The 21246-nt window shown below is 42.7% G+C and overlaps 3 protein-coding genes across 3 annotated transcripts; 1 reads left to right on the top strand and 2 right to left on the bottom strand.

Annotated features, from left to right (window-relative positions):
- Positions 1-579: 579 nt before the first annotated feature.
- LOC135501510 (phosphatidylinositol N-acetylglucosaminyltransferase subunit C-like) lies at positions 580-3601 on the bottom strand. Its single transcript, XM_064793659.1, has 7 exons — positions 3457-3601; positions 3125-3194; positions 2628-2782; positions 2255-2423; positions 1924-2071; positions 1366-1532; positions 580-1056 (listed from the first exon to the last, which is right to left on the bottom strand). The coding sequence occupies exons 1-7, from the start codon at positions 3599-3601 to the stop codon at positions 1014-1016; spliced, it is 897 nt and encodes a 298-aa protein (XP_064649729.1). The 3' UTR covers positions 580-1013.
- Positions 3602-3841: 240 nt separating this feature from the next.
- Positions 3842-10606, top strand: LOC135501116 (cilia- and flagella-associated protein 157-like). Its single transcript, XM_064792927.1, has 11 exons — positions 3842-3990; positions 4430-4612; positions 4849-4970; positions 5434-5583; positions 5852-6005; positions 6240-6507; positions 6771-6901; positions 7160-7310; positions 7705-7898; positions 8578-8791; positions 9182-10606. Exons 2-11 carry the CDS (start codon positions 4455-4457, stop codon positions 9302-9304), a joined length of 1665 nt encoding a protein of 554 aa, XP_064648997.1. The 5' UTR covers positions 3842-3990; positions 4430-4454; the 3' UTR covers positions 9305-10606.
- A 485-nt stretch (positions 10607-11091) lies between these two features.
- Positions 11092-21233, bottom strand: LOC135501115 (tetratricopeptide repeat protein 28-like). Its single transcript, XM_064792926.1, has 15 exons — positions 21094-21233; positions 20688-20867; positions 20223-20432; positions 19853-20030; positions 17028-19515; positions 16435-16601; positions 15795-16016; positions 15437-15584; positions 14957-15233; positions 14360-14582; positions 14003-14088; positions 13318-13475; positions 12910-13084; positions 12475-12630; positions 11092-12297 (listed from the first exon to the last, which is right to left on the bottom strand). The coding sequence occupies exons 2-15, from the start codon at positions 20814-20816 to the stop codon at positions 12052-12054; spliced, it is 4863 nt and encodes a 1620-aa protein (XP_064648996.1). The 5' UTR covers positions 20817-20867; positions 21094-21233; the 3' UTR covers positions 11092-12051.
- Positions 21234-21246: the final 13 nt, after the last annotated feature.

Raw genomic sequence — 21246 nt, forward strand, 5'->3', positions numbered from 1 at the left:
GGACTTAACAATTTTAAGTCGGCTGGGCTATTGCCCGAACCGTGAACAGCTTATTCGGCCGGAGCTTATCCCAGTTTCCGTAGCCATAAGCGACTAGGAGTATTACTCCCCCTGGATAGGATGCTGGTACCCATTTACTCCTGGGTGGAGAGAAGCAAGTAGGGTTAAGTGCCTTGCTTCGAAGACGAAACAGTGTTGATCCGTCAGAGTATCGAACCTACGACCTCCTGGTTGCAAGCCCGCCTGGTGCTCTAACCATTCTGCCACTGATCCCCGGACTGACATGCCCATCCAAAAAGCATCCTTGAAACCAGACAGTGTAAATGACTGTCCGGTTGAAAGAAACCCTTACAATCACATCGGTGGCCTCTTCGTCCAATAGGCTGTGGAATTGGTCAACTAACTTTTTTAAAAGGTTCATCCAAGTACTTTGTTCTTCTCTGTGGACAACATCCCATGGCCATGTTCTGCCCTCTGGACTGTTTCATCCCAGAACATTGTTGCTTTCCGGTTGATAATATCAACCCAGAACATGGTATAGAGAGATAAGTGACGCCAAAGACGAAATATAATGCTCAATATGTGTTTTAGTTTTTATTATAAAAGCAATAAAAAAATCTATGGCACAATCACTGACGCGAAAGCTTACAAATTGATCTCATGCATGACTTGCAACTGAACAGAATGGGCGGAGCTGAGCCTCTTCTTGAGATACATATCAAATCAAGTCTGTGTCCTCGATTCACACTCTGTGGCCTATTTTGTTTGAATCAACTGCAAACAATTTTGGAACCACAACTTCCCTCCGATTGCATCATGCCACAGGACTTGTGTAAGTTTCCCGAGTTGTTGAGATCTTTCTCTTCTTCTTGTGAATTTAGAATTTTTCAGATGCATGTCCTCCCCAAGACAGTCAGTCCAATAACAAAGTTGACAATCCTAGAGAGTTCTGCCCAAGAGCTTTGTGGTCAGGGTGGTGTCCTTTGGAGAGTATTCCAGACAAGCAGTTTAGATTAATCTTGTATCATCGCTTCATCCCATGGACCATGAATGGTACTGAAAAATAATTTTTGATAATGAGATACTTAGACTTTACATTGATTGGCATGGTAGAAATTCCTCCGATCTGGACACGAGGTCTTTTGAATGTGACCCAGATGATGACCTAGCATCTCGGGCGTAAGAAGTATTTACTCTATGTCAAGCACTGTACATCTGATTTGATGTCAATTTACTCTTGACCACGACTGTTCCAGTGAATGTTAATTTACAGTTGACCATGACTGTACCAGTTAATGTCAACTTACTCCTGACCATGACTGTTCTAGTTAATTTCAATCGACTCATAACAGTGACTGTACTTACTTTTTATATGGCTGGAGATGAATCAGTAACATTGGACAGATGAACGTGATGAAGATGTGGATGATGACAAAGATGACGGCCATCACCGTGGAGACAGAGTAGATGCAACCCGCTGCCACGAGTCCTGTGACGATGGTCATCGGGACATGACAACGGGGGTTATGTGCCTGAAATATCATGAACGCTTTTAACAGCAAATTCCTGGCAAATAGAGTCACCATGACCATGCTCTAAACATCGATCCAGGAAAACGAATCCTGACATTTTTTTGGTGATTTGAGGACACTTTAGCATAGGAGTGTTCGATCTGTTCTTGACTGTTGTGAATGCTTTCACAATTGCATGATTCAGAGGTCTTTTCATAAGGGTGTTGTCTCGTGGGAGGGGCATTCAAAAACTGGTGTATGGTTTCAGTCTTCGGTGGTTTACAGTAACACTATGAAGTTCAATATAAACTGGATTCGAATTTACTGAAGATTGTCTGCAGTCAGGAAGTTGCAAGATCAGTAGAGGTACAAATTTTGGCTGATTACTCCTTTAAGTTTCATGCTCACTGACCTTGACTTTTCTCCTGAACTGTGGCCAGAGAGCAAAGACCTCCACAGCGAAAGTGACCGAGGCGAACCCGTGCCACGTGCTCGGTAATCTGGAGGCAAGGCAGACAGAGGCAAAGATGGCAGCATTGAAGGAAAGAGCACCTGACACTCTGCAAAGAAGAAGACAGAATTGCCATGAAATTCTCATGGAACAAGTGAGATATTATTTTCAAGTTTCTTTAATCAGCGATAAGTTATTACTCAATCATGCATGTAATGATATTATGAAATCTCATGCCAGTATTTCCACTGACGACAGATTGTTTTCAATCAATGAATTCCAAGAAACTTACACAGCAGCATTAGTACCATAGTCATGGAAGAGCACATTAGCCAGAAGCATGATTGTCGTCATGGCGTAGATAGTATCTGTGCTGATGGTCTCTGTCAGAGTCATCAAGATAGGAGATAGTCCGAAACCGAATGATATGAACATTACAACAGTGGAGAAATCATCACGTCCTGGAAGCAAGATTGAGAACATTAACACCAACAATTACACCGAATGTATGTCTAACACTTTACTTCTGTTTGAAGTTGGACATTTCACCTCATTTAGTATGTCCCAGGATGTCTTGAGCTGTACCAGTCGGGGCCTGATGCCAAAAGGGTCAAGTCTTGTGATAACATAAACCAGACTCAGTCTTAATCATCATGCCTACTCACTTCTCCTCTCACTCTGTCTCCGTGCTTCTCCTCCGTCGATCAGATCATTCAAGACATAGCCAATAGATGTCAGCACCGATGAGAAGACGAAGAGCATCTGAGGTGTCAGCCACGCAATCTTCATGTAGATAAAGACAACGGCAAAGATACACACACTGCACGAGAAGAAGATGATTCCAGTTATTTACCTCCAGAGATGTTACAAAAGGGTTGACATGCAAGGTAAGTTAACTATTTTGATTAAGACATCAGGATAATCTATTAAACTTTATAGCTGTAGAAAAGTTAGCTTGCTCTGGTAAAGACACCAGGTACATGGTGCTGCAGTTTTACGTCTCATTCGAAGAATGAACTAATCGTAGGTTTGAGAGTCTTGCTCAAGATCACAAAGATGAAACAGCATTGATCCTTCCGCGAGTCAAGCATGCAACCTCCTGATGATAATGAGCCTGGCGGTTTTACCACTATGCCACTGGCCTCCCGCTGGTAATACCAACCTGCTTATTTGCTGGGTTACAACACCCGATTCTCTCACTACAGGCCAGTATTGATAATTTCTTGTATTCACTGCAAATCAAAATGAAAATGATTATGATAGATTACTGGATTTTATGCCTGTAGAAAAACTAGCAATGTTTGGTTTGATACTTGTCTCACGTTGTGCTTTTTGCTGAATGTGTATTCGTGCACTACCACCAACAGGTAAGGCTCAGGCAAGATCTGATCATGTACCCCCCCCCCCCCAGCTGCCAGTCACTGACTGAATGAAGCCGAGTGCAATCTATAGTGAGGCTACAGGCCAATAAAGTCCTTTTTATTGGGTTCTTACAATTCTTTCTCATTTCGTCAAGGAATGTATCACTGACATAGTTATCAGGAACATGCTGATCTTCATATAAGACTTTGCGCCACTTCATTTTAGGGGATTTTGTAGATTTTTTAGAGAAAAAATTCTCTCTTGTGTCGTCTGCCATTTTGAATGCATGGGATCACGTGTCGGCGTACAAAATCCGAACTTTCACAAAGTTTAACAAATAATTAACATGGCAATATGCAGCATTCATTTTTCGTAATTTATCGCATTTAACGCAGTAAGTATGATTATTTAGTCCTTATGTTGTACAAAAAATCCCGTCAGTCACGGAAATTGCCGATGATTCGTCGCCATATTGGTTACTAACAACAACTGTATACATTGTGTACAATTTGTGTATATTGCTGTACATTATGTACAGTCATTGTACATGTTGTACACAGCTTTTGATTTGTGAATGTTTACACACATTTCTCAATCAAAACGGGCATTTCTAAACCATCCACATCATCTGGAGTGTCGGAATTGAATTAGGGAAGGCCTTTTTGGGTAGGTTCTCTCTTTTCCTATGTTTTTTCATGCTTTAGCATAGCTTGTCAGTGGTGTAGGTAGGCCTAAAACTTAGTCATACTCATACAATACATAGGCAATCTTGACTTTCTTATAATCATGTAGGCCTAGACCCTATGTGTTGTGAGGATCAGAAAAGGAGTGACTGTTTTCCTGAATTAAATTATGCTGCCCTTGTCACTTGGCAGCTCGAGAACAGCCATCCTCATCGCCTGAAGCAAGGGTCAATTGGACACAACATGCCCATCCTCCAGTCTCAGTTGTGACTAGGCCTATGGCGCCAGTTCAATCGGACCGTTTTCATCAGTAATGTGACAAGGCCAGGGCAGGAATAACGAGAACATACAAACACACAGTCTTTGTTTGCCACTAGATTGTTGTGGCTTTTAACGACTTCCTCCTTTCTGTCATTTTGTAGTCTTCATCCGAGTTCGGCTTCCACCATGCCGCCAAAGAAGAAGAAGAGCGGGAAGAAGAAGAAGAAGAGTGGAAAGAAGTCAGCAAAGTCGGACAAACAGCCACCAGCAAGTGAAAACCTGAATGAACTTGGCAAGGAGTTCTACTTAATTCAGATCCGAGATCTTGAGAACAGATTGGTCAGGTAAGAACTGTGAGACAAACATCAAAACATGGTTCATCATTACAAAAGGTGAAATGGACAACTTAGGCATGAGGTATATTAGTTTTCATACAAAACTGGCTGCCACCAGGACCATGTCTTTCTCAAAGTATATTCACTGTGAAGTCATTGCACTGAATAAGGGAACAAAGGCGTTGAACCACAGTAATTGAGTATTTTTTCTGTTGTGATACTAACTTCTGAACATTTTCATTTAGATATCAGCGAAAGTGTGACGAACTCGAGCTCGCAAATGGAAAATTCAAGAACCAGTATGATCAGATGGGAAGCGACAAGAAGGAGATTGTCTCCTTCTTGAAGAAGTCGCTTGAACAGAGAGGTAAGGGAAATATGAGCCAACAAAAACAACTGATAAAACAATGAATAGCCTATATGCGATAAAACAGGGTGAGATTCGGTACCTTGTAGAGAGGAGACAGAGGGGTTATTTCTGCAAGAATGTGACATTTCTGATTTTTTGGATGATTTCAATTCTCCTTGTTAAAAAGATTTAATTTGACAGCAGAAATGATGAGATTAAAGCCTCAGCTCTGTGTAGACCTTTAAATTTTCATAATTGGACCACAACTGAGCATTTAAGCGGCATATGTTTTCAAGTGAAGACAATCTCTGAGGACAACATCTTTACATCGAAAATGTTTCTTTTATTGAATTTGACCTCTGTTATCAGGACACCTCTCAATTAAGGAAAGCATTTTGAGTCCCAATGATGTCTGTAAATAGAGAGGTCCTACTGTTTTTACAAACTGTATAATATTTCCATTTCTCCTTGCTTACTCTAGGTGATGAGATTGCCGACCTGAACGATCGACTAATCGGCCTCCAGCAAGCAAAAGATGCGGAGAAGGAAACCTATGAGTCACAGCTCCAGCAACTCAGGACGGAGTTCCAGGAGACCAAAGACCAGCTCACATCCGAAAACATGATTCTGGGTACGACATTTTTGTATTCTAAAAACTTGTGGTCATGATGAGGGTTCGATTTTTCTACTTGTCTGCTTGCCCTGCCCAACCAAGGAGAGCAGTAGAGCAGTTGCCCTGTGGACAAGCAGACTTGAGTTATGATTTATAACCTTGTTGCTGGGCAACTGTGCCCTTGTATTTGTAATGGCCAACCAGAAATCTATTTTCAGACTTATTTATCACTCAGTATCTTTCATTCTTTAGCCAGATGTTCATATTTTTACCTTTGATTCCTCAGGTGGTAAACTTGCCTCGCTTGAGGAGTTCAAGGTGCAGAAGGAAGACTTGATGGCCAAGTTCGCTCAGATGGAGGAGCAGTTAAAGAATCAGGAAGAAGAACATAAAGAAATCATCTACAACTTGGAGAGGAAGGCAGTCGTTGATAAAGACAGGTGCGTTATTTTTCCGAAAATATTATAAGCTAACTTGGTGAGAAAAAGCTCTTTATTTGACGGTCATTGCATGTAGTCTTACAATCCAGTTGTAAAGTAAGAAACTTGCACATGGATTTTGCTTTCATGGTCAAAGAACAATCTTTAAAAAGCGCAAGATATTTGTATACAATGTTGCTTTAAAACTGGACTTTTGCATACATTGGGGCTCTAAAACTTGAACGTCTTTTCCAGACTGAAGAAAGAGATGGTGATGCGTGTCAACCAAGTTGCCGCGGAATTCCGAAAAGTTTCCAACAAGCAAATGGCGGAAACGACCAAACGCACAATTCGCGAGAACGTTTCGATCAATGCTCAGCTGACGAAGATGTCAGATAAGACAATGGAGCTGATCCAAGATAATGACGAGTCAAAACAGAAGGAGAAGAAACAGCGGCAGCAGATCGAGATGCTGGAAGTCAACGAGAAGGATCTCGCAAAGAAGAATCACAGTAATCAAAAGGTACAGGGTGTAACAAACTAGTCTTGCTACTTTCAAAGTTGAATGACCTTTAAAAAAAGCATTTTAAGTAAACAAGTTGAGGATGTAATAAACTGCAGGGATTAGGCATTGCCAATGAAGAGCATGATAACTGCATATTGCTTTATTATGGAGAGGTGATCCGTATGTTATCTCATATTGCTTTATGATAGGTGATCCGTATGTTAACCCATATTGCTTTATGATAGGTGATCTGTAAGTTAACCTATATTGCTTTATTATAGGTGATCCGTATGATGACAGAGAAGTGTAAGAATCAGGAGGCGATGCTGGCTGAGTATGAGATGCGAGATGATGAGTACCAGGAGTTGGAGAAGGAGTCTGATCTCCTCCGAGCTCAGGTCGAATCTTCAAGGTGAGTTGAAATTAGAGGCTTGTAGACCGACGATGGCATGACTATTAAGATCTATGATGTTGACATTTCAGACTCAGAATGTTGTCTGTGGTAGTGAAATGCAGTGGCGTACTGGTTGAGCTGACTCAATTCTGAGGTCGTGGGCTTGAACCAGGACTCTCTGCCCTTCTTGGGTTGAGCTCAGAGCGCCATGGAATCAAGCGCTATGAAAACGAGCAATTTTTGCAGAAACTTGATCTCTTTTGTTTCCCTTTCCAGAGACGAGATAGACCAGTTGGCCAAAGACAATGAAAATTATGAAAGGGCAACAGACCTTCTCCAAACACAGCTGCAGGAAACGGCTAAGAACAAACTCAAACTTGAACGGGTGCTCTCAGATTGTGCTAGTGCTTTACGGCAGGCACTCTCGGTAAGTGTAAAAACATCTTACTACTACTACTGGTATTACTGTAATATCATCAATGTTCGAAAATCCCAGGGGCCGATCTGTAATTGGCCATGAAGCTGTCAAGCACAAGTGCCATTTCTTTCAATTCTAAAGATGTTTTCCAAATGTCCATGTTTTAATGTCATCATTAAAGGTTTTCTCTAAAAGAGGGAAGGTCCACGTACGACGTGATCTTTTGATTCATACCTGAATCCCTTCTGTGTCGATTTTATCCTTTTTGACCTCGCCTAGAGTTTGGAGATGATGCATGTTGAGCAGCTCCTTGACATCCTGTACAAGTTTCGAGGATCTTTTTCATGTTTGTTAGAAAAATTATATAAATCTCAGTTTTAAACTTCAATGTCATCATCTTCAGGCTGCTGGACCCGATGAAGAGGCCGAGTTTGAGAGAGTTGAGAAGAGAGACAACCTGCTGGAGAACCTCCTGGTGATCATGAACAGCGCTGCAGCCCTTGGGGTGGGACCGCAGCCAGGGCAGCTGGGAAAGCAGTATGACGTGAAACCTAAGCGCAGCTCTATACCTGGCAGTGGCAAGGGTATTTTGAGAGGGTGAGTAGAGGAGCAAGATACGCAATATCAAATGTCAATGTCGTTAGCCAAATCTACAAAAATATGGAATGCTGATGACATGTTAAAACAAGGGGCAATGAGAAGGTACCTTGAGTTACCTCTGTGAGGAGGCTACCTTGGCACTATAATTATGAAAGGCCAAATTTTAACAGTACAAGTGTTCCTGGATAGATGAACTTCCGTAAGAAGATTGAAACCTTGGCACTATAATTATGAAAGGCCAAATTTTTACAAGTGTTCTCGCAAATTGTGTGTTTGGTCGTTTCCGCCATTTGCTTGTTGGAAACTTTTCGGAATTCCGCGGCAACTTGGTTGACACGCATCACCATCTCTTTCTTCAGTCTGGAAAAAACGTTCAAGTTTTAAAGCCCCATTGTATACAAAAGTCCAGTTTTAAAGCACCATTGTATTCAAATATCTTGCGTTCTTTAAAGATTGTGCTTTGACCATGAAAGCAAAATCGTTGTGCAAGTTTCTTACTTTACAACTGGATAGATGAACTTCCGTAAGAAGATTATAACTGTACCACAATGTATGTTTTTCCAGTGAGCTGAAAACTGACAACAACACTCTTCCAACCAGCTTGGAGAGCTCGTCGGTCTAATTTCACGACCAGAAAAGCCAAACTTCACCTGTTTTTTTTTTTCTCACTTTCCAGGGAGCAACCACTGTCTCCAATCGTCAGGAAGTCGGGGGGCACTCTTCCCCACTACCAGCTGGGTGACCTGGGACTGATTCCCCGACCTGAACAGCACATTCCAACAAGCTATGACAAGATGAGAGAGTTGTCGGCCACGACGAGGATCGGGGCAGGAGGACTCAAGAGAGTCCCGATGAAGTCGGTGGCGATTCAGACTGTCAGTGCTCCCAAGGTAAGGTGATATAACGTAACGTACGATACAGATTTATATAGAGTGCCTTTCCACCGTGTGAACATGTTCATTGCGTCAACCCCTCAAAATGTCTCTCAGATAGCCAGATCTTTAGCGACCTCTTAAACTAAATGATACTATCTGCCGTCCTGATATCACTTCTGTTATTGTCTTGTCAGTTGCCACTTTTTCGGAGGCAATATTGAGGTAAGTGATGGTTGTATCGGAAGCCATTTTGAGATGAAAAAACAGGACGTCCCATGATCTGCTTGGGCCTTTACTTATCCCAGGTGAGCTAAATGGCCATGCAACATTGATGTGATTCAAATGGCTGGATCTCACAATTTCTTTAGTCATCATTAAGCTGACCACATCCTCTGTTATTTTCAGGCATTATTCTATGCCGATCAGCTGCTGAGCAAGGTCCCACAGAGCACGCAGGACGCGATAATCCACGAGTTACATCAAGACAAGCAGAAAACGAGCAAAAAAGTGTTGCCGAAAGTCTACTAGATGACATCAGGATCAAAGATTTCATAACTCGTTGATATTTTTTGAGGCATCGTTTTCAAGTTGCCTTCATTCTCCATGTGGAAATAAGCAACTCGTGTGTTTTTGTTGTGTAACAAATTGGGTATTATTGGATTTCAACAATGGCAAACATTGTGAGAAATCATCCCATTGTCACCAATACCTTCTATTTCTTTAACTCTGTTGTTTTCTGTTGTTTTAGTAAATAAATATGAAGAGTCATTATTTGTAGAGGCCATTGTGGAATAAAATTTGATTTTGAAAATGTTCTTTACAACAAAATTTCTGTTTTTGAAATGACAGGTTTGTGTCAGTTGAGGGGGAGAGCCACATGTAGAAGTCCGAGGAAGAGAAGGCGTCTCTGTGGAAGTTGTTTTCACATCAGTTTTCCTAAATCTCTTGTCGATTTCAGAGAATGTTCTCGAACAAAGTGGTGGGTACCTGAGGTGCACCCCCCTCTAATTGACCCTCTCAATTAACGCTTCATTTCTATCAGAACAGCCCATCTTAGTTTTAAACGAAAGGTCCATCCAATTTCACTCGCTCATGTACAGTAAGCTGGGCATTTAGCTGTAGAATCTTTCAATCTGTGATATACTTAACAATGGTTAGAGTCACGTTTTTCTCTGGTAATTTTAGATTTTAGAATCGTTTTGTCACATTCCGTCCACGACTTATGATTTTAAACCAATCTTTTCGTCAAAATATCTTTTTCTATGTACGTTGAGAGATATCATCTGTTAGCACAGAGTTAGTAGTACCCAGTTGGTATCGATATAAGAGGAGATGTTATTCAATCAAGATTTATGTAAATTTTGTACATAACTAACTATGTATTTGTATAGATGCTGTTGGGTCTGATAAATATTATGGGGTCACGAAATTGTCTTTTGGTTACAAGATGGAAGACGTGGAGAAATAGCAGAATCGGCCGAATTAAGTATATGGCCTTGTTGCCTGCAGGTATCATCTGATCAGTCTTTCCCAATCAACTTGCCATGGTATGCAATAGTGTCATCATTACACTTGTCTGAAGGTGACCACAGAATACTTAATTGAGCACAGACAGTTAGGCCAGCATCAGTAGAAAAACATGTTATACCAGTAAGGGTATTTCGACCCTTGAAATATCATTGGAAGCAGTAGAAAATCTTAGGAGTTCTAAGACACTGACGTGAAATTCAGTCACTTTGGTTGACATGTTTTCCGACTGTGCTGATTTCCGTGTGATAGAGATTGTTCACCTAACCTTGCCCAGAATAAACAAGCCATGATATTTGTAAATAGTTGTTTTGTAATTTTGTTTTGTTTTGTGATTTCGTGCCATTTCTGGTGTCATCCCATTTTGCCTACTCTCATTTCGCCTACACCCACTTCGCCGACACCCATTTCGCCTACTCCTATTTCGCCTACACCCATTTTGCCTACTCCCATTTCAACTTTAATCCTTCCTGCATGGATGCGTTTCACCTTCACCTTTCACCGAAGTCGGCTTTGGCCTTCTGACATGTTCCAAGTGTGAGCATTTGTTTTGTTTGGGCTCTGATTTTGTCGAAAAGGTCTAATGTGTATAGACAAGTAAAGACCTTTCTTAATGTACAATTCGTTTATTTATCACATAGATCACAGTGCTGAGAAGCAAAAGTAGAATATATTTTACAAAAATATACACATTTGTGACCCGCTCTACCAAAACTAGGCGCTTGTCGCATCTGAACTTGACAGGTTGATACAGACTTGTTGTTCATTTCCCTATTGTAGACCTTTTGTGAAATGTGACCAAATCAGTTTGTAATAGATTTCACAAAAGGTCTACAATAGGGAAATGAACAACAAGTCCGTATCAACCTGTCGAGTTCACATGCGACAAGCGCCTAGTTTTGGTAGAGCGAGTCACATTTATAAACAGATTGAGATATCACAGTTACTTTTAGTCCAAGGCACTAGGTCTTTAAGGACGGATAAAACATTAATAGTCATCTGGTAATAATCTGCCAATACTAGCAAAGAAATTTTCACAACTGGTTTGATGAGCATTCTCTTGAATGGTAAGGTCACAGGTTTTGGTGGTCCCTCGCACTAAGTGCAAAACCTTTGGTGACCGTTCTTTTTACAAGTCATCACTGGTTCTATGGGACCAGCTACCTTCCAACATCAGGCTTGCTGGTTCCATAGACATTTTCAAAACTCTCCTGAAACAACACCTTTTCAGGGAGTGTTTTGCTTTGTAAAGCGCCTGAGAATTTAAGTTTTTCTTTTAATTCAGGCGCTATAGAAATTCTTATATTCATTCATTTATTCATTCATTCATTCATTCATTCATTCATTCATTCATTCATTCGAAAAAAGGTCTGTTCTCTTGGGGCATTTGTTCAAACTTTCATCAATCATGGCCCTGATTCCAAGTCCACAAATCAGTATTGACAACACAAGTTCAGAGAGTGTAAAACACTTACTAATACAACATATGAAAGGCACATACTTTGTAAGTCTTTTCACAACCATAGCAATTACTTCCTGCCTACTTTTATCAAAAATTAAACTTTTTGGTATGAAACAATGACTTAACCTTTTATTAAATCCAAAATCTACAACAAGTTTTTCTAACGAACAAAATTCTATTTGTTCTGTGGTGCATCCTTCGTCGGTTTGGTTCAAAACAATGACTAAACCTTTATATAACAACCAACATTTGCAACCACAACAAACTTTCTCCAACAACCAAAAATCTATTTGTTTGGAATGTATGGAAGGTACATCTTCTGCGTTTCATCCTTCTGTCGGAGTCCGACATTCTCCAAGCGCTGCAGTAAAACGTAATGGGCATAGTCTCGTCTGTCGTCAGTCTGCCAAATGCTCAAGACTGGCTTCTCATCGACCAACTTGGTCGGGTGTGATGTCGTCTCTCCGGGGATGACTTTAACTTTTAATGGACGTTGTGAAACTTCGCCAAATTTATCCAGACTTTCTTGGGCCTGAAACGAAAGGTGTTGAATGAAGTAGGGTGCAGCTTTAAAACAACATAAGATTTTCTTCTTTCTTTGCTCATGACAATGTGTCGTGGTCTGTTGTCGATGTTACCATGGCCACAAATTCAACCCAAGAGCTCTCAAACATGAGACCATTTTTGACACTGCCCCTCAAAAACTCACCTGTCCCAGGAGTGTATTCTGCTGCCAGGTCTTTACCCGAGTAGCGTGGCTGTTGAAATCTGCATCCAACGAGTGGCGCTGCTTGGCAAGGCTGATCTTCTCATCCATCTCGTTCGTGGACTCGTACTGGGACATCCATGGTTTGCTGATGTACACCTGAAATGCATGATATCAAGATTTTTGTCAAGGCAGTGAAGACCATTGTCAAAGTTGAAATCAATGCCTGACACCTCGCAGGGTGTGAGTTTAATACTGGTTTAAACATGGTTTAAAATCTACAAAATACACATTTTCCCCGAGCTGGCATCCTAGATTCTCACGCCATTTTTGTCAGTTGAACAAGAGACCTCTTGTTCAATGTCACGACCGAGAGCCACTAGACCAGAGTGGCTAATAACAGAGCTACATGGCTCTCCTTAACTCAATTGACCGTACCTTGTTCCTAGGAAGCATAAGTGGTGCCAAGGTTGGTATCCTAGCATTACCGACGTTCACTGGTGCGTTTGTTAGTCGGGTCCCAAGGTGATTGACGTCTAGTTTATGCATGAGGACGGTGCTCTTATAACTCGACACGGAGAGAAGGAACTGTAGAAGACCATTCAAGAGTTTCCTGGAAATGGGTAAAACTTTTTAGAGCAATGCATTTTTAGCCTGTGTGAGGAGCACCATTGTGGTAATTTTTTCTATTTCGACTTGTCTTGAGGGCTCAGAACAGATAATTTGCTTGAAATCCTAAGTGGAGCCTATCTTACACACACACTCAAGTTCAATTACTTGTTATGGTAACTGTATCTTTTCCAGTCTGCTTTTTTGCTCCAGAAATGTGAGTGTGTCGGTAATTACCTGTTTGCAGGGATCCGGTTGAAGTTCAAGAGCATGCCAATCTGTTTGAAGCCAAACGCCTTGAGGAGTGTGTTGGCTTTTGGTTGACTCCACAATGACTTGACGGACAGGTCTGAGACTTTCAGCTGGATCTCCTGGGCGTGCTTGGTGATAGCAATCTGGAGAGAATGGTCGGATTAAACACCACATGCTAATCGTATCGGGTCGTATTGATTTGTAAATGAAAGAGAATGGTCGGATTAAACACCACATGCTAATCGTATCGGGTCGTATTGATTTGTAAATGAAAGAGAATGGTCGGATTAAACACCACATGCTAATCGTATCGGGTCGTATTGATTTGTAAATGAAAGAGAATGGTCGGATTAAACACCACATGCTAATCGTATTGGGTCGTCTTGACTTGTAAATGAAAGAGCTCTAATGCTTCTTCCATCTTATGATTCTGATGGCCATGTTTTAAAAGGCATCCACCTTGACGTTTGCTTGGTTATCCTATAACTTCTCACCTGAATCAATGATGTCTACTGGTAGTTGACCTGTACCTTGTGCTTCACCCAAAATGATGCAGCAAATAACTTCAGGGCATCATTGAGACTTTTCTTTCAAACAAATTTAACAATAAATGGAAATTCATTCCCAAATCTCAATGAAAAAACTATTCCACAGAAAGACGTCTGCTCACCATATCAATCATGTATGAAATGTTGTCTTGTGTTGTCGGGAAGAACTCGAGGAAGGCGCGCTTGCTCGATTCATCTTCTGCCACATCTGAAAGAACGTCAAGGTCAGGGTCAATGTAAGGGCCATTCAGTGAAATGCTTCATATTTCAAATGTTCGCTTTCGATCTGGCCCCTTGGGCTGCATATTCACAGATTGTCCATTTGTGGAATTCTTCCCTGTTCATGTTCCCTTGTGACACGCCACACGCAAAATAAACCTTTTGTTGGTGAATTGGACGTTCCCTCTTCATCACAAGCCGACAGTCCAAGCTACTGCGGTTCTTAATTGTTGACCTGGTTGAGAACTACATGTACATACCTGATAAAGCCCGTAAGGCATCGTACGCTGGCACCAAGAGCTCATCAATGTTCCAGTGAGGGTAGACAACGTAAGGGTGGGATATGTAAGGTCCCTTGGGCTGGAAGTGGAACCCTAGGAACTTGAGCAGCTCGAGTGCAGCCGGGCTCTCTGCTATCTTGTCGTCTAGTTCCGTTGTCACCTTGCTGTCTTCGGTGTGCAGTCGCTTCAAACCACTGTCAAGCTGGAAGAAAGAAAAGATACGAATGTTCACCAAATATTGGAAAGAACACAAGCAAGCAAAATAACATTCTCAACTATCAGAGGTACTCTATCTGTTGGCTTCCTTCATACCTCTGAAGAAATCCACACCATTTATCTATAGATTGAGTGCCTTTGTTTACAGTGCACCTCATCCAAATTGATCGAATTCTGTCCGTACACTATGTAAATACGGTTTATAAACCAACTTATGGGGGACCAACATATGTATGGAACTGCCCATATTGGCACCAAAATCTGTGTCCTTAATAGACAGGGTGTCCAGCTAAGGGAGAGGTCGGGTCACTGAGGTTCTGCTGTATGACTAAACTGGGCATCTAACCACCCAAGGCTTACCATGTCCACAAGACACTGGAGAACCTCCGGCTGCTGTTTGTGTGCAGACAGCAACTTCATAAACATGACCTGCAGACTGTGCATGTTTTCATCACGCCCGGGCACGTTTGGTATCGCAGGAACTGGATTGAGCGGGTTCTTGTTGAGCAGACGGATGACGTCAGATTCGGCGTCGTCGATCGTCTGATCCATCATGGCGTGTTTGATATGGTTGAGATTCACGTTGACGTCTTTCCCGACCAGGATGAACGGTGCCCATTGGTGCAGCTTGTTGTAGCTGAAACAGATCACACGGGGCCGATTATTGAATTGTATCTTTCCCTTGTCACTTAAATGATAAAGGGATAAATTCCCAATTCCCATTAAGATTAAGATTTAGAATGACTGCCAAGTTCAGAATTCGTCTGCACTTGGTCTTGTCATCCTCCAGCGTGTATTCCTCTTCAAGGAGGCATGAGGTTGTTTACGTGCCACACCTACCCTTCCGTCCCTGCCAGCTCCCCCATGGCTGCCCTCACAGCTTCAGTAACCAGCGAGCCTTTCTGTAACGTCTCGTAAAAGTGGTAGTAGAATTTCTCCAAGACTCTGTCAGTGATGGGCCACATGAGATACAGCACGCATTGAGCACCTGAAATGCACCATAGAAATTCTTCAAAATGCATTGGCCTCATTTAGTTTCAAGCATTTGCTAACTTTATTAACTTGTTGAACTTAACTCTGTGGTGAGTTGTATGAGTACAACGTCATGAATAGCCAGGGTGTCTTGCTCAGGCCGGAAATATTATATGACTCGTTGCATAAACCTAGTTGTTGATTGGCATCTACAGTGTCTTCTTACCAGCCAAGACAAATGCACTAGGCAGGAGTAACTGTCTCTCTTCATATTTGCGTTGATAAGTACTCCAACCCGAACTGATGATGACCAGTTTGGCCATCGTGCAGGCCGAGCGGATCTCCTCATTTGAGATCAGGTAGGCGCCCCCTGGTGGCGGGCCGCTCTCCTGGTAGGTTACGTTCGGCGACATCACAAGGGAGCCATCGTGGGCACAACCGTAAGTTGCTGAAGAGAGAAAAGGAAATATTTAAAAAAGATTTTGAGATGAGAACAGGTCAGGACATTATTTGTTCTGTATTAACGAAATCAAACAATTATAATGTAAAAGTAGGAGGAAACCAGACACCCGGGGAGAACCTTCCCTATTAAAGAAAGTTGCCCTCTCTATTAGTATTACAGCTCACTTGAACTGGACCAGTAAAGATACCAAGCAGCGATTCACCCGGGAGTTGAACCCACGACCTCATGATCAAGAGGCCGACTCTCTTCCACTGTGCTACCGCGGCTCCACAACAGCCTGTGTTCACCAACAGAAGATCTCAACTCCTTGAACCAATTTTAACGCCTTGAAGGCGCGCCAACTTTCTCCTTTAGTAGAAACCTGACTCAGTCTCCTAGCAACGCAACCTTTGACTTGACTCACCAATATGCAGGACAGACGCTGTTGCAAACTCGTGAAGGAATCTATCCTTGGTGGCGTCCGCGCCCATGATGGGTTCAACCTCGATGTAAGACGCTATCCGTTGAATCTCCTTGCGCTCGGCTTCCAGGCCACCGGGAGGGCGCCACAGTGTGTTACGCAGCTGCAGCCTGAATGAAAAGGCGTCTTTTGAGAAATTTGATTCAACACGTTCAAAACATTATTCATTTTGAGAAATATATGCTGAACAGAGCCTATCAGACTTATGACATTCTTGACTGCAGACTTTAGTAGTGGAGGGTTGGTTTCATGTATGACTTGGTCTCAGAATTGGGGGATTGTGTGTTTGAATAGCTGATATTTAAGAGTGTAGCACTTAGCATGGTAGAGAAATTCACCCACATGACACTATGCAAATGTTATATATCGTTGAGGGATCTTGTTGAGAACTTTGAAGAAAATGCTACAGGTCTGTAGCTTCTGCAGAGACTGTAGAAAGCATTAATAATAAGCAGTACCCTTCGGCACGACCCTTCGATGGTTGATTTTACCGATAGACAAGTTATCCTCTAAGCGGTCATCATCACTGGACTTACCTCTCAGGCAGAGCTGGATTGCCGATCACCACAAACCGATCGTGATCGCTGATCTGTTTGAACTCCGTCACCGTGCCCGTGGAGGATACCACATCAGTTCCAGTGGACGTGCAGGTCGTCATGGTAGTCAGTGTATGCATGCCAAGGATCTGGGGCATATTCGTGGGACAATCTGTCGGAAGTTTAGAATTAGGCGTCCGGGGTGTCTTGGGGCCGCCGCTGAGAATCTTTGACACCATTTTGTTCGTTGAAGGCTGCGGTATCGGCACTAACGTATTCTGTCGTTGCTGTTTCTTTTTCACAAGTTTCTCAGCCGGGGTTGCCGATTGGGCTGCTGGACTAGGTTTTGGAACGATGTGCACAATTCTCGGGTAAGACGTATGTTTAGGATTCACCGCGCCGATTACGCTGCCGTCATTCGACGTCACACTGGATTCCGAATCTTGTACAGACATGATGTTCTTTTTGATTGGACCGAGCAATTCTTTCTGGAGGCCGCCATACTTTGCTTGCGACCGCGAGAACTCTAAATCGTCGTCTGCTTTTAGTTGGTCAAGCTCGTTCAAGAATGCCTTCTCAATCATATAGAAGCTTGGCAAGTATGTGATTCTGAACCGGTCCTTCATGAACTTATTGTTCCAGTCTTTCAACAGATGAAACGGACAGTCGTATAATTCTTTATCAGGAACGACGATGACGTGGCCTTCCTCGACCTCGCACAGAATGTCCTCAACAGGAGCCAAGAGGAGATCGAATAACTTCCTCTCGGCTGGTTTTGAGTTCATGACTTGTTCTTTTGGTGACGGTTCCTCCGGGTTTTCTGCCTCGAATTGCTTCTTTAGGGCATCTCTCTTGTGTTGGACGGAGAGTCTCTCGTTTTTATCTTGAGCAACTGTGAGATGGACGTCAGGGAGCGGAAGGGCGCGGTTCTCGCACCCGGCCTGTAGTTCTCGATAATTGAACTCCTTCGTCAAGTCCTGCAGCAACGTTGCGATATGTTGACTTGTCGTCTGCCTTGGCAACATCCGCGTCGAGTAGAATCTAACCAGACCTTTATCAGGCTGAAGCACCCAGAGAAGAAGCAGGTCGTGAAGGATGCTGTAGTACAGGATTGTAGCATTCTGCTGCATCACGACACGTTTGATCCTGTCCACGGTCCAGCTCTCTGACAATCCGTGCGAACTCGTCACGCTACGACCAACAATGGCCGAATGACTTTTCTCATGCAGTAACCGATAGCGTCGATAGGACTCCGCGAATTCTAAAGCCTGTTCCTTGTTGCCCAACTTACTGAGGACGGATTGTATCCCGTCATAGCACAGCATCAGCTCCTCATACAACTCACTAGCACAATACGTGTCTTCATCTCGATGCATCTGTATCTTTGTTTCCAAAATCGGTATGAGTTTCTCGAAATACTTCCTCGCCTGTTCTAGTTCCATCATTTGTGTTGACGTCTGCAGGACGCAGGCTAACTTAAACTCCGCCATAATCTGAATATCCTCCAATTCTCGTTCTTGAGCCAAGGATGCCGCTTCGTCAAAGTAATACAAGCTGTACTGGAATCGCTTCTGTTGCTGATAAGTGCCACCTATCTTACACAAAGCAGAACACTGCATTCTGATGTCAACTTTCGTACTCTGTTTCAAAAGTTCAAAATATTGACTCAAGGCTTTTTCGCAGTCGTCTTTCTTCATGTACGTGTCTCCGAGTTGCTCGAGACCACACCGCTGCAGACGCTTATCCTCAAGTTTCTTGGCGATGGCGATCTGTTGATCAAGGTATGATATCGCCAAAGACCAGTTCTTCAGGACAGTATAGACACTCCCCAGACAGCCATAGGCCTGAGCCATCCCTTTCTTATTACCAGTCTTCTTGCACAGATTCAAATATGCTTTATAATTGTTAACAGCATCGTCGTACTGTTCTAATATTTCATTCAACATCCCGATGTTATGTTGCGACTCCGCTCGCAGCTTCTCTTTCATGTCATACTTCTCCAACAGGGCGAGATATTTTTGCGCATGGACCAGCGCCTGTCGCAGATTCCCAATCGACTTGTACGCCAGGCTTAGATTCAACCGCAACCCGCACTCGAGTTCCCTTGTCCAGAAAGGTGGCAAGCAACCCTCATTGACCAAAAACTCTGCCTCCAAGTCCAACAATCTCTCATAGTATACAATAGACTTGTGCGTGTCGTTTAACTCCAAGAAAAGACTGGCGATATTCACGAGCGCTTTTGTTTGATACTGTCCGTCGTGCGTCGCCACCGCCACTTTCAGACAGTCCTGGTAGAGCATTATGGCCTCCTCATTATGCTTCAAGGCGCTGTGAGCATTGGCGAGTGTCAGCAACACCTTCATCGTGATGCCCTTCTGGTTTGTCTCAACCTTCTGTGCGACCTTAAGGACTCGAATGCAGATTTCGTATCTCTTCGAGTTGTACAGGAAGGCGCCAACCTCGCATAGCTTCTTATATGGATCGGTATCTGGAGATACAGACAAGAAAAGAATTCAAATCTGTGGGTGGAGTTTAAAAAGTTTGCTTGCTTAGACTGTGTGTCACTTCTAACCAATCCCTTTCAGAAATATGTCTGCCTGCTAGCCCGGGTGCAACTAAAGTATTAGTGGTTTTAAAACTAACTGCAAATCTACATATAGCCTTGCATTGAAAAAGTACATGAAGGTCACTTATATGTACTATTTTGACTGGTACTGGTACTCCATTTTCAGATTACATTCAAGTTTGCACCTACCAGATGCATCAAACTGCATTCATAGTTAATATGCAGGGGAACCGTTCCCTTAAAAAGTCCCAAAACCCACCTTTCAACTTTAACAGTTTCTTCTCAGGGATATCACACAATGATCCAGTGAGCGATGCAATGTGGTTGCTGAGGAGGCTGGCATTTTCTTGGTCCAGGTCCAGAGAGTTTAGAAACGCCATGATGGCATCTTTGCTCTTGCCAAGGTAGTCCAGTGTGACACCATGAAGATAATGAGCCTGGAAATGAAATGTTGTCTTTGAAAACACACAAATACAGTAGAACCTCTCTTAGCGGACACCTCTCTATTAAGGACACCCTCTCTATTAAGGACACTAGTTTTGGTCCCAAATTGGGTATTTCCATTCAAATCAGCATATATCTTAGATATCACATTACAGAGAGGGAGAGACAATTTTGGTTTTACCCACCTGCGGCTGCTCATTTTGTAGACCGATCAGCATCTCCGCATCTTTGAAGGCCAAATCGTATTCCTTCATGGCCAGGTACGATGTAGCTCGGGCCTTTAAGACGGCGCCATTAACCTCATCAATCTCCAAGGCCTCCGTGTAAAGCCTGATGGCATCAGCATAGTTCTTGGCCGAGAGTGCGCGATCGCCCTTCTTTTGTAGCGCCCTCACCTGGCAAAAAACAATTTTGATTAGAACCCAGGAGAAACAGGGATGACCCTGATTGAAGGGGGACATCTTCTTTTCAATTGATGACCATCGGAACAATGCAAGGGAGACCATACATACAGCTGTGGTAGCCCTACTGACTTTTTACCAGATACTGCATAATTCATCTTTAACTTCAACACTGAAAAAGTCACATGAAATTTATGTCATTTGATTTCACTGCTTGTTGCGGCATCTTTTGTCACGCTGTACACCTACCTCGTTTATCTCCTCAGCCTCACTGATTACCTCACTGCCTTCAGCCAAACTATACATGCTGAAGCTGGCCGAGAGCGAGGAATTCGCCTGGTTCAGCTGATGAATGGCTACAAATTTCTCCAAAGCCATGATTGGTTCTAATGTGCACAGGTCAAAGGGAAGAGTGATGGTGGGGAGGGACTGTTGGAAATAAAATGTGAGAAACAAAATAAACATCTACATTTATCAAACATATCCTATAGAATATAAACTTAAATCCAAACAGCTGCAGCAGCCAGGAAAAAAGGAACTGGCCTCATCAACTGTCCGGAAATAACAAACAATCTGTCAAAATTCGTATTGGATAAAGAAAAATCAATTGTCGGATAGGAAAAAGTAACAATTTAGCAACCTAATTCACACTTACACAAAAAGATCTTTATCCCTTATGACCTATTAATCATATCTACACAAGTGATATTGTAATCGATACTCAAAGTCATGATTTACTTGGGGAAAAAGGCCACCAAATGTAGAAAACTTTTTCTGTTTGTTGACTTGTCCGCCATTTTGGTTGCAA

Source organism: Lineus longissimus, chromosome 17, assembly GCF_910592395.1.
Source record: "Lineus longissimus chromosome 17, tnLinLong1.2, whole genome shotgun sequence".
NCBI lineage: Eukaryota > Metazoa > Nemertea > Pilidiophora > Heteronemertea > Lineidae > Lineus > Lineus longissimus.

Coding starts and splice junctions, on each gene's coding strand:
- LOC135501510 (XM_064793659.1), bottom strand. CDS start 3,601: ATGGCAGACGACACAAGAGAGAATTTTTTCTCTAAAAAATCTACAAAA. Junction 2,783..3,124: donor GTAACCCAGCAAATAAGCAG/GTTGGTATTACC, acceptor CTTCTCGTGCAG/TGTGTGTATCTTTGCCGTTG. Junction 1,057..1,365: donor CATCTCCAGCCATATAAAAA/GTAAGTACAGTC, acceptor ATTATTTTTCAG/TACCATTCATGGTCCATGGG.
- LOC135501116 (XM_064792927.1), top strand. CDS start 4,455: ATGCCGCCAAAGAAGAAGAAGAGCGGGAAGAAGAAGAAGAAGAGTGGA. Junction 5,584..5,851: donor ATCCGAAAACATGATTCTGG/GTACGACATTTT, acceptor TTGATTCCTCAG/GTGGTAAACTTGCCTCGCTT. Junction 7,899..8,577: donor GGCAAGGGTATTTTGAGAGG/GTGAGTAGAGGA, acceptor CTCACTTTCCAG/GGAGCAACCACTGTCTCCAA.
- LOC135501115 (XM_064792926.1), bottom strand. CDS start 20,816: ATGGCTTTGGAGAAATTTGTAGCCATTCATCAGCTGAACCAGGCGAAT. Junction 16,017..16,434: donor AGCGTCTGTCCTGCATATTG/GTGAGTCAAGTC, acceptor TTCTCTCTTCAG/CAACTTACGGTTGTGCCCAC. Junction 13,085..13,317: donor AACCGGATCCCTGCAAACAG/GTAATTACCGAC, acceptor ACCCATTTCCAG/GAAACTCTTGAATGGTCTTC.